General features: G+C 41.9%; 1 protein-coding gene across 1 annotated transcript in view; it reads left to right on the top strand.

Moving 5' to 3' along the window:
* The first annotated feature begins 1,156 nt into the window (after positions 1–1,156).
* Positions 1,157–13,437, top strand: part of LOC103175890 (NACHT and WD repeat domain-containing protein 2) — a 45,376-nt gene continuing 33,095 nt past the window's right edge. Inside the window, exons 1-2 of the mRNA XM_042340047.1 lie at positions 1,157–1,220; positions 8,406–8,494. Of these exons, the coding sequence (XP_042195981.1) occupies positions 1,157–1,220; positions 8,406–8,494 (153 nt within the window). The remainder of the gene's footprint in view (positions 1,221–8,405; positions 8,495–13,437) is intronic.

Here is a 13,437-nt window from a genome sequence, read left to right on the forward strand (position 1 = left end):
AGGTGCTTAACCATCCTGAATTGGCATCTGAACTGGGGATGGGATCTGAGGAGGTTGGGGAGGGGGAAAATAACTGAAGAAGTTGTCAAAGAGGTAGATTTTATTACAACTTGACAATCTCTCTCTGAAAGCTCAGAAAAATATCTGGAGGTCAATTTTATGTTAGAGTAGAGAGCCAATTACCAATGCTATTTGGGACCAGTTCCAATATGCATTAGCAAACTGTGTGGATAATTGAACATTACACAACATACAAATTGGTTCAGTGCTAACTGAAACAATTGTGCCATCAGAAGTACCGCACTATGCTAGCCCTTTTCTCATTGACTTTCTCTGCATTTATCTTTGTCTCTGACTCTAACCCTACAATGTACAAAACTGAGTACAAATATTTAACCTCAGGCCAAAGAGTCCAGTTGCATGAATTTATGTGAGGTTACTTGAGTGATTCTCGCTGCACTAATCAAATAAAAACATCCTACTAACCTTGGGTGCATTTGCTTAAATCTCATTCAGAAATACTGCAAAATAGATGCTCTGAAGGAGATGTAGCAATGCTCTCGCACATTTTATGGTGAACTGTGTTGTCCACCAGGAAGCTCACAAAGAGTTCCTGATACCTGCCATATACCAAGTGAGGGCTCAAACCTGCGCTTGTCGGATGTTAATTGGCCAATAAGTGACTATCCACCTTGGGGGAGGAAAGCAGAGTCTGACATGCAGAATCATCACCCTGTGGGCACACAGCTTGGTCCCACTCCCTTACCAACACTCTGGGTGGATTTATTATATCAGCCAACCCTGTAACTGAGCTGGAAATACTTGATGTTGCATTAATGGCAGAAACAAGTTCATTTTACAGATGCTGACATACATTACCCAGATGAACAAAGCGTTTGAAAGAAGTTAATAATAACCCTTTGAAGATATTTGATATTTAGAGGGAGCACTGACAATGAAACTCATCTCTTGAACATATTTGATCAAAGCTGTCGCACTAGAATATTCTCTCATTGATGCTTTGAAATGTAGAGAGCGATTCTGACTCAAGTGATCCCATGTGGTGCCTCATGCACAAAAGGCCGCTGATAATTAAATCATATCTTTCGTTTAATGTGTTGATCAGATTCAACTGAGGTGGAATTGATTGAAAGGAATGCAGAATCAGAGCAAGGAAGTCATTGATGAGACCATCAAAGGTAGTCAGTATAGCACCCAAGGTATGGCAGCATCTCCACCGCTTCGATCAAATTGGAAGAAATATAGATAGTGATTCCTCCTTTATCCAGTTGTCCCACCAAGGAGCAGGGTCACTACCAGATCAAAACATCTGATAGAGGAGTGAAATTGCTTTCTAAAGAAACTTGACACATTGAAGATCAAAACATCTGATAGAGGAGAGAAATTGCTTTCTAAAGAACCTTGACACATTGAAACATTTCAAAATGTTTTACAAATAACCAGGAGTAACAATTGTAGTATTTCACGCGCCACATTTTCAATCCCTCCGTTTTGTGTCAAATATAGTGACTTTTTGTTGTGGGCAAAAGCCCACAAAGTACATAGTCACATCTCTTTACAGCATATCCTGTATCGAGACATCTCAACAAAATGCTAAAGAGCTACATCAAATGCAATGATAATTGTTATTATTAAATATAATGTTTTAAAGTTTATTCATTTACTTTTTTTTAGTTTTGCGGGGTTTCCCCCTGACGTGAAAGGTGCTATACAAATGTAATCTTGTTGTTGTTTCCTGTACAATTTTCTCTTATGAAGGTTCTGGCTCACACTGGTTTATAGTGCCAAGGCTATTAGTTGTCCAGCATTATCTCTCCCAAGTGACTAATTTTCATTTATGAACCCAGGTATTAGAGCTGAGCCTGGCGCTGTCCTCATATAAGGTTGATATTGACGTTCCAGTAGGAATACTGTGGACAGTGATCAGGAACTACAAAATCTGATTAATCACGTCTGGGACACCACTAAGAGTACTACAGTTGTCCATAGAACAAGGGCTAGAGAGATAGAACAGAGTTCCTTCTCCTGATTGCTATCCAGAAAGCCTGACTGGAAGTACCTTCGTGTGTATGGACATCAGAGAAAAACAGTTTGGAGCTCAGCTGTAATTCACTCTTCCCCTCCACCACCCCACCCAGTTGAATAGCCAACAAACACTCATTGTCAATAATAATAATAATAATCCTTGCATTTGATATAGCGCTTTTCACGTCGGGAGGACGTCCCAAAGCGCTTCACAGAACACACTGTAAAGTGAATTGACTGTATATTTGTGGGCGAACGCGGCAGCCAATTGCGCACAGCAATGTCCCACAAACAGTCGTAGATTGAAAATGACCAATTTATTATTGNTTTTGGTTTTGGAGGGATTATTATTAGGCGTGTGGAGTAAGGAAACTTCCCCAAGGTTTCTCCCTGCCTGGAATTGAACTCAGGTCTCTCGCTTGCAAAGCGAGTGCTCTAACCACTGAGCTGCAGGACTCCACGAGATACCAAGCAAAGACACCAACCCCAGCTTGACTTTGGCTCCATTTCCCCCAGCTAGTAGCAAGTCAAAATAACAACAGTAATAATTATAATAATCCCGCTCTCTCTAAAATAAATACTTAAATCAAGGTTTACATGTGAAGAGTGGTTCATTTTAGCTAGCTTCCAGAGAGTGAGCATCACCCCCAGAACTGTATTCCAGTAGAAAGATAAAGAAGTCAAATGCCTCAGGAAAGGGAAGAGGAAAAAAATGAGTCTGAAATGTTTTTATATTGAAAGTTATTAATTCAATATAAAGAATCCACTATTAAGCAGTGTGGCGAAGGAGGTGGAGGTTTTTGTTTGGTATGTAAAGGGATAATCTAGTTGCTTACTAACATAATATGTCAGCTTGGCTCATTTGGTAGCATTCTGGCCTTTGAGTCAGAAGATTTTGAGTTTAAAGTCCACATCGGGACTTTGAACTCACAAATCCAAGCTGACACTCCAATGCAATTCTGGGGGAGTGCTGTAATAATAATAATCCTTGCATTTGATATAGCACCATATCACGTCCTTGAGAAGACTCAAAGAGCTCCACAGGATGTATTGTAAAGTGAAATGACTGTATTCTGTGGGCCAAACGCAGCGGCAAATTGCGCACAGCAATGCGCACAGTAATATCACACAAACAGTCCCACAAATTTAACCATAAATTTGGTTAATAATTGATTAACCAAATAATTGTTTTTTAATTTTTTTAAAAATTCGGTGGGTTTACTATCCAGCTGTACTGCTGGAGGTGCTGGGATTCAGATAAGACATTAAACTGGGGACTTGTCTGCCTGTTGAGGTGGAAGTTAAAGATCCCATGGCACTATTCAAAAAGTGAATGGAATTTCTCCTGGTGTCCTGGCCAAATAAAGTTGGTCACTCACTCCATAGCTGCTTGTGGGACATTGCTGCGTGTAAATTCACTGCAGTGTTTGCCTACAAGAAAAATACACAGTACACTTCACAGTATCATTCTTATCAAGTAAGGCACTTTCAGACGGCCCCTAAATGGCACTCTATCAAATGCAAAAAGTATTATTATATTTCAGCTGTCTCCAAGGGGAGGCAAACATCATCCTTACCCCATGCAACATTGGTATGTTTGCTTGAAATAAGTAGTGTGGCTTTGGTGACAACAATGTATTCTTGAATAATGTAAAAACAGCTGTTTAGCACTTCAGGTGTAATTAGCTTGTGAAAAGCTACTAAGCTTGCGTGAATGGAGCCTACAAAACAGATGGTTGTTTTGAGATTTCACTGCATATGAATGAGGGCAGTAACTGTGGTACATTGCACATGTCACAGTACAAAAGAGATGTTTCCCCGCTCCAGTGTTTGATCATCTGCCTCACCATTAAGCAGGGCAAGTTACAGAATAATCTGGGAAACCAATGAATAATATTTTTGTGTGAATAAAGGGTTGTTGTCCGTTAATATCACTGAGCGCTCCAGGTTCACTTTCAGTTCAACTGAAACGGGTTACCAGAAGTTTTACACCACATTCACACCGGCAGCAGCATCAATTTCGCCCACAAAATATACAGTCAATTTCCTTTACAGATATTCTGTGAAGTGCTTTGAGACATAAGGCACTATATCAAATGCAAGGATTATTATTATTAATTTTGTTTGAACATCTTATTCCAGAGCAGCTGAAGACAGAAACCGATGTGTATCATTATCAAACTGCTCTGTTTACTTGCAATGTCTAACTCTTTGACTGCGCTTTTGGTCATTATTCCCCACCTTCCTCAGCTCCCACCCCCGGCTCAGGTGCCAAATCAGTGTTGATGAGCACCTTGGAACATGAAAGGCGCAAGCAATATAAATGTGCCATATTTGTATTGTATTGCAATAGCACACAGCGATGTCCCACAAACAGCCATGGAGTGAATAACATTTTCACATTTCCATGTCTGGTATAAGTTTAATTTGATTTTGTTTCGTATTATGCACAGCTCGTGAAACAAAAAGCAAAGCAAAACAGAATATGCAATATAAATAGTCATAATAAATCATTACTAGTCCAATTAAATCTATAAATTACCACAAGAATTCCATCAATATCCAAAGCAAACTCAGCTTCAGAAGTAGTAAACCAACAAAGAATTAAACTGTTATACAATTGCAGAATACATCTGGAATTGTTTTCATTACTTCATTCCTTTTGCTCTTGCTTTCCTGAAGAAGTTGACTTTTACTGAGGAATTTGTCCGTGGGCACTGTCAGCTTCAGTATCTCACCCAAGTGGCCTTTCTTCATGTATGAGTCAGGGCCAGTGAGTTCAAGAGCATATCTATCTGTTAGGAAAGTAATACTGCTGAGCTTGATGCTGTTCTCATCCAACGTCCACAAACTTGCACTCCATAGCAAGGATCACTAAATAGCAAATACAATAATCCTGCCTGCTGTTTCCCTTTCCTTCAGGTAGAAGCACTGTGAACAGTAACCCAATACTCACCAGCAAACAAAACCTTACTGTATATTTGCTGTTTAGAATTGCAGGAACGAGCTCACAAATAAAATTTAACTGTTTAAGAAATCATCTTGACAATTGAAGCAATTGAGATTCAGCCAGAGATTCATTCAGCAACTATTAGAGGATCAAAATACTAAACAGAGGTCAGACTGAGGTTGAAACACAACTTCAGAATGTGTATGTGCTCTTTATTAGCTAGCTCAAGTGTTTTTCAACCTTTTAGGGTTCAGGATTCATTTGCAAACCTTGATGGCCTGTATTTATTACCTTAAAATAAAGCTTATTACACTGAATTTATTGAAAGCGCACATTCAGCCATCCATGGGTCAGTATAAATATACTCAGATATTTAGAGAACAAATGATAAATGAGATTGCTTCAACCAGAATAATCTAGACTGTTGCATCTTACAAACAAGAAGCATATGAAAGAGAGGGGCTTGAAGAGGTATGGGGATAAGATGAGCAGTGAGATTAAAGTGCTAGCTTTGCTCTGAGATGGTGCATGCTTGATGAGCCAAATGGCCTCTTTCTGTGTTGTAGATTTGTGTTTCTAACAAGCTTGCAAGGGGAGTGCCTTTTTTGTAAACCGGATTGTACTCTGGCATTTATTTAATTATTAACTTGTATTTTGGAGTAAAATTTTCAAAGAACAAATCTTTTGGTTTGGCAGAGAGATTGTGGGTTAATACAGACAATACGGTTTATCGCATGTAATGAAGAATACTAATGATCCTTTTCATTATTTGTTTATAATGGCAAGTCTCAAGGTAAACATGCAATGAAAAGAAAATCACCGTTGATAGTGATCAGCATGTGGTAGACCGCAGTATTGAATCTTGAGTTCTGACTATTTAACAAGGAGCTTCAGTTTAGACTACAACAGAAGGGAAGAGTCATGTGTGGAGATAGGCAAAGCAGACAGAAATAGAAAGAGACAGAGCACGGAAGAAAGAACTGCAAATAGAAATAGATCAACAGCAGTTAAAAAAGGGTGGTGGTAAAAAATAGTAATAGTGTAATAACAAAGGAACTGTCAGAACAGACATGTCAAAGTTGTGTCAAAACAACAACTGGAGAAACAGATTGAGTGAGAAGCGTGAAGGAGGTGCGAGAGACACTTGAGAGATGCAAATTGGGAAGGATGAGTGGGAAAAATGAAGATTGAGAGCTGCCGAATGTAAGATTACAGAAGAAACACCAGAGCAGGATATTGAGATGGAGGGGTCGAACAAACCAGATGAACAATGTGCAAATTGTGAGTATTTGAAGATGTTTATTTTGCAATGAAAACAAAGGACAACAAACTGCAAAATAAGTCAGAGAGCAGAACAGTAGCCAGTGCTTTTTCACACCTCAGGGGCTTTAAGAAATAACAACAATAACTGTCTTTTAACCTTGGATCAACTGAATGGAGGGGAATAAATTTGATTGGCCTGGAAAGGCTCTACATTTTTTAGCCGTGGCTTCCAGGCCACATTTTCCAGTAAACACTCGTGTTCCCTGAGCAGGCAGTAAGGCACTTGGTTTGTCACAATTGCCCCCAACTAAATCAAGCTTTTAAGCATCCTCAATATGCAAAGAAGAAACCCCATGTACAAATATAGTGCACAAATACTATTCAGCAAAGCAGTTTGCCTCTTTGGCATACATATTGGAAAATCGATCTCTGTTATTGAGCGGCAGGCCTATCGTTGAAATTCATTCAGTCGCATTTAAGCTATGAGACCAACAATTTTGAGCGATTTGTGAATGTCCACAAATCTCCTAAAATCAAAATGTTGCCTTCACCACCAGTTCTTGTTGTATATGTCAGAGTGTAAAATGCAGGTTGAGCTAATAATAATAATAATCCTTGCAATTGATATAGCGGCTTATCACATCTTTGAGACGTCTCAAAGCACCTTACAGAATATACTGTAAAAAGAATAGACTGTATATTTTGTGGGCAATTATCATGTACAATAGGAGAGTTCTTTGAGATATCTCAATGCTATAATATCACGAGCTTTGCAGAAATGAATTGGAGTTAACAAAATGAGTCAGTATATATCATATGGAATAAATAATATCAGTTCTCTTATGAAGGCATATGTAGAACCCAAGAACCAAGGCAAATCTGTGCACAAATTAATAATTCATCCACAAAACATTTTATATTGTGTTCTTATATATATTTCAGTACTTGCCTTTTTAGCAAAGAGGTCAGGTTTAGGTGAGAGAAAGAATGTAGTGGAAGTACGCAGTGGGTGTGTTATAAAGAACAATTGGCAGCTGGGATCACAAGTGCTCAGAAACCTGTATTATGTTTGAGTGTCAGAAGGAACAAAATACCAGTTGTTTTTGATGGGGAGGAGGAGGATGTCAAAACCCTAAAGAGATGAATATGCTGTGTACATTCTAAGGTAAAAGATTTAAGAAAATGTAAAAAATAAAGCACATGAATAAAACATTGTGGTTTTACTATGTAAGTCCCTGGTACATATACATGGCATCGACTGCAAGTCGTGAGTTTAAAATCACTCACAATGGTTAAGTTAATGCAGTGAGAATTCAGAGGTGATATTACCCAGACACCATTCAAAGAAGCATTCCTGAACTCTATAGACTGAATAGAGTTTCACCTGCACTCTTCTTCAAATTTGAAATTTCTAGTCATTTCACATCCAATAAACCTTGTGTTCTTCCCACATGTGTGATTTTACTAGCAGTTTACTAGCAGTCCACTGTTTTCTTCTTCTGTGGTGAGGAAAATAATAATAATAATAATAATAATCCTTGCATTTGATATAGCGACTTATCACACCGTTCAGATGTTTCAAAGAATTTCACAGACTATATTGTAAAGTGAATTGACTATATATTTTGTGAGCGAATAGCAGCAGTCAATTGAGCACAGAAGTATCCCAGAAACAGTTGCAGATTGAGAGACCAAATTTTTATTATCATTATTTTTTTCAGAGCGATTGTTACTCGGAAATGGATCCATCAATCAACTAACAACCGGGTTTCTATTTATTGCTATGTAAACAGAGGTGTGTGGAGTAAGGAAACTTACCTAAGGTTTTTGCCCTGCCAGAGAATCGAACCCAGGTCCTTTCACTTAGAATAGAATAAAGAGAAAGGGGTGGAATATAAAGACTGGCACAGACTAGTTGGGGCGAGTGGCTGTTTCTTGCCATATCACTCTACGTGACTATGTAACAAAGGTAATTTGGTATCTTCAGGATGCAGTCAACAGAGTTACCACGAGCATGGATTGCCCAGGCAGGTGGCATTTCACTGGAGACTATTATGCAAGTCACGCAAACCATGCGTAAAATCTGCTGGACATAATGACACGAGCTCCCTGCAATGACAGCTAAAAACTCATTGTTTCCTCACAGACACAGAGGCAGAAAGGAACTCGCTGAAGGAGCATGTGTACCCCAAACTACGGGAGTTCTGCAGGGAGAACTATGGCCTCGAATTCCAGGTAATGGACCCAACATTTATTGCCCCTGATATTGATTTCATTGATTTGATGGAAAAATTCAAACTTGTAGTTTAATATTAAAAAAATTACCCACAAAATGTTTTCCCATTCTTGTGGGATAACAGCAAAACCACAGAACGCAAGCTACCTGTAATTCAGCATCATTACACTAAAAAATTATTTGCCTTTGGAAATATATTGTTTAATTTGCACTTAATTAATTTGGGCGTCGTAGTTTCTTATTTTATTCTGCGAGTGGGAAAAGGAGCTAAAGTCACAGAGAACAGCATTCAAATAATTGGGCTGGCCTTGGGAGCCACAATTGTCCTTGTATATCCAGCCCTGCAGTTTTTTGCAACTATTCCCTGGGTGGGAGGCCAGACATTTCTAGCATATATCTGTAACCACTCATTAAGAGGTACTCAGGATTGGTGATGTTTCCTCCAATCTTATACATCTCCACTAGGAACCTCCTCCTATCAGACCAGAACATTTCATGGGTAAAAAACAGCACAGCCCGGACTTTACAGCTATTTTGAGATCATAGTTTTGAAGAGTAATAACTTCAATAGCTTGGTACTTGGGCTTTGATTCTGCGATGGAAGGACCTACGGGTGGGTATTCTCCAGGGATGAGATCAGATGAGCCGAAGAACCTTTTTAATCCGAATCAATCTTATAATCTTGTTAAGAGTTTCAATTTGATTTTTGTTTCTGTTAAGTAATGCAGGCTATAATGTTACACTCTCACCACTAGGGGGCATCACAGCTAACCATTCTGCAGTGTACTCTGGGTAGGATAATTGTAAAATTATTTGACTTTTCATCTAATTTGGGTTCACAAATAAATTGAGCCTTTTGTTTTGCTTTTAATTTGGAGAAACATTGGTGTAAATAACGTTCCTTTAATGGACCATTCTCTGGCTTTTATTATTTCATATAACCTCACTGAAACCTGGGTCACCTTCCCCCTGACCAAGGCTGCACCACTCACTATACTCAACAGCTTCCACCATACCCCATGACCTAACCGCAGTGGTGGCGGTTTGGCTCACATCTCCCAGTGCCAACTCAGTCTATCCCTTCTTCAGAACCTTCCCCTCCTTTGAGCACCTTATCCTCTACCATCCCTCCAACTTTTCCCTCAAAATCCTCCTCGATTATTATCCCCCAAACCCTCCCCCACCTTTCATTCGGATATCTCCACCTTCCTATCTTCCCTCTTCCTCTGCTCTGAACGCCTCCTATCCTAGGCGACTTCAACCTGCACTTCACCCCCCTCCTGCTCCATCTCTGCTGACTTTTCTCTCCTCTCACAACCTCTCTCTCCACACCCACTCTGCCACCCATATCCATGGCTACCTACTCGACCTGGTGATCACCCGGGGCCTCAACATCTCTGACCTCACCATCATCAACAAAGCGATCTCCGACCATTACTTCATCTCCCTTAACTCCTTAATCCCTCTCCCCACTGCTACCCAACCCACCTCTATCTCCTACCGCCCCTCGAAAAGAATCTTCCCCCTCTTCCTGCTTTGGAGTCATCTGAATTCCTCCCACCCTGGGCTTCCTCCCACAATGACCTAGCCTCCTCGGTCACTCTCCTCCACAACTCCCTCTCCACCACTCACGATTCCCATGCTCCCCTCACTTCCTGAACCATCTCTTACTCACAGACGTCACCCTGGTACACTAGCCACCTCCGGTCCCTTAAGGCTCAGGTGAGTGCCGCTGAACGCACCTGGCTCAAATCCAACTTAATAGTCCATCAGCAGATCTGCCTGGACCTTATCAAATCTTACCACTCCACCCTCGCCTCTGCTGAATCGTCCTTCTACTCCAAGACAATCTTGGAGGCTAAGGACAACCCCAGGCTCCTCTTCTCCATCACCAACCAGCTCCTCCACCCATCCTCTCATGCCTCGCCCATCCTTACCTCAAATGCCAACTGCGAGGTGCTGCTGGCTTCCTCAAAACCAAAGTCGAGGGGATTCGCTCATCTGCCTCTGCCCTTCCGACTACTATTCCTTCCCCATCTCCCTATCACAACCATTCCTCCCTCCACACCAGCGAACCTGTATCCCACTCCTCTCACCACCACCACCATAACCCATATGAAACAGATTACCTGCTCCCTTGACCCCATCCCTACACCTCTCCTCAGCTCCCAACTCCACCTCCATTCCCCTCTACTCACTGGCATCATAAAACTCTCCCTGTCCACTGATACTGTTCCCATCCCTTTAAAAATGGCTGTCATCACTCCTATCCTTAAAAAACTCTCCCTGGACCCATTCCTGCACTCAAACTACCGCCCCATCTCCAACCTCCCTTTCTTCTCCAAGGTCCCCGAACAAGTCGTTGCTTCCCAGCTTCGATCCTTCCCCTCCTGCCACTCCCTTCATGAACCCCTCCAATCAGGTTTCCATGCCACCCACAACACAGAAAGAGTTTTGGTCAAAGTGACAAATCGCATTTTGTCTATCTACGACCAGGACTCCCTCTGCCTCCTCGTCCTCCTTGACCTCTCTGCTGCCTTCAATACCATTGACCGTTCTATCTTCATCCACCGCCTCTGCTTTCACCTCAACCTTCATGGTTCTGTCCTTGAATGGTTCAGATCCTACCTTTCATACCATCTCCACTCCATCGCCACAAACGGCTTCTCCTCCAGACCCCGCACCGTCTCGTGTGGAGTTCCTCAGGGCTCTGTCCTTGTTCCCTCCTTTTCAATATCTATATGCTCCCACTTGGTGACATCATCCACAGACATGGGGTCAATTGCCACATGTATGAAGATGATACCCAGCTCTATCTCTCTGCCTCCACCCTCGACTCCAGGGCCACTGCTGTCCTGACAGAATGTCTGTCAGACATCAAGTCTTGGATGAGAGCTAACTTTCTACAGTTGAACATCAACAAAACCGAGGCTCTCAAATTGACTTCCATCAGCACTTCCACACCTCAGGCACTAACAGCATTACCATCCAAGGATGCATAATCCACCTTACTAAGCCAGTCCAGAACCTTGGCGTCATTTTGACCCTCAACTATCCTTCCTACCCCAGATCCGTGCCATGACCTGCTATGCCTTCTCCCTCCTCCGCAATATCACCCGGCTCCACCATTGTCTCACACCGCAGGCCACCGAGTCCCTCATACGTGCATTATTACATCGAGGCTTGACTATGCAAACTCCCTGCTTGTTGGCCTCCCCAACCCCTCCCTCCATAGGCTGCAGATCATCCAGAACTCTCCAGCCTGTGTCCTCTCCCGCTCCTTGTCCCCATTACCCCCATCCTCACCCGACTCCACTGGTTTCCCATCACACAGAGGATACAATTCAAGATCCTGGTCCTCACCTTCAAAGCCCTCCATAGTCTTGCTCCCCCCTACCTCTGCGATCTCCTAAACCCCTACCAACCTGCTCGCTCCCTTTGCTCAGCAGGCTCTGACCTGCTTCACGTCCCCCACCTCGCCCACCCCATCATTGGCGGGCGGGCCTTCTGCCATACTGCCCCCATCCTCTGGAACTCCACCCCACAGTCCCTCCGCCTCGCCCCCTCCTTTGCCTCCTTCAAGACCCATCTCAAGACCCTCCTCTTCGACCGTGCCTTTGGTCACCCTTCTTCGGCCTCTGCCCTCCCCGATCCCGAGCCCAGCTCAGGTCCAAAACTTTGACTGTCCAGCACCTTGGGACTTCTTCCCGACGTGAAAGGCGCTTTACAAATGTAATTTTGTTGTTGCTGTTTATCTTCATAAAAAACCTGAGACCTCTTACTTTGTCTAATTGTAGATCCTTTGTCACCTCTTCCCATTGTAAGCACCAGTCCAAACAAAATGTCAAGCAGTATACATGTAAATGGATGTTTAGAGACAGGTTATGGGACAAAGGTTATTGAGGCTCCAAACATATCCTGTCATCTCCTGCAGCTTCACCTCAGGGAAGGTGGGAACTGTTATCTAGAAGGAAGTCTGAACTGGAAAACCTGTTGGCATTTTATGTCTTATCATTGTGGAAAATCAGATTGGGTATCAGTGTGGATAAAGTATTTTAAGCATAATATGCTCATTTATTAAAATCAAATGCAGTGTCATCAAACTGATGTTTCCATCATGAAAGTGGGCATTGAATTTTACAGTTTCTTGAAGTAGAGCATCATACACTGAACTGGTGTCCCAGGTGACAATTTATACAGTACTCTGTATATCACTTAAGGTATCGCCCTATTGTACTAATGGCATTGACTTGTCAGAGGATGTGCACACTCCTCCTTCTCGACTTTGAAGCAGTGGTTGATCTTGATGTTGGCTCGTTGCATTGAGTAATCATAAACAGTTTAGCTTCTCAAAAAAAAAAGTTAAAGCAATACTGCATTTCATGCCATTCCAATCCACAAATTTGGAATATCCCATGGGCAGCAAGAGTGGCCCCAGGCCCAGCCTTGTGATAGAATTGGGAAAGCCACCTCTGTGGACCAGCCACTTGTCTTTAGGTGTCAGCTTGGCTTATGTAGTCACAATCTCACCTTTATTTCAGACTTTAGTGGGTGTATAAGCTTGGCTAGCACTCTCGAAGAGTGGAATGGAGGAGCATTATATTGTCAAAGGTGGCATTGATCGAATCAGATGCTAAAAGGAAGTTCTGCCTGCTTGATCAAGTGGTTGTTAAGGATTTGGCACTATTCAAGAAGAGAAGGGAGTTTCTCCTGATAGAGTGGCACACAATCCTTCAAATAAATTGGACATTCATCTCCTGACTGTTTGTAGGATTTGACTGTGTGCAAAATAGCTGCCTCATTTGCCTGCAAACAAGTTACTACATGTTACAGGAATTATTATGATATGCTTTGAGGTGTTTGAAACAAAAGTAAGTTTTTCTTTTGTTAGCAGCAAGACAGTGGTAATTAACACAACCTGGATTGCGATTTCAGCCCTCTG

This window comes from Callorhinchus milii, unplaced genomic scaffold (assembly GCF_018977255.1).
Source record: "Callorhinchus milii isolate IMCB2004 unplaced genomic scaffold, IMCB_Cmil_1.0 Scaffold1, whole genome shotgun sequence".
NCBI classification, from domain to species: domain Eukaryota; kingdom Metazoa; phylum Chordata; class Chondrichthyes; order Chimaeriformes; family Callorhinchidae; genus Callorhinchus; species Callorhinchus milii.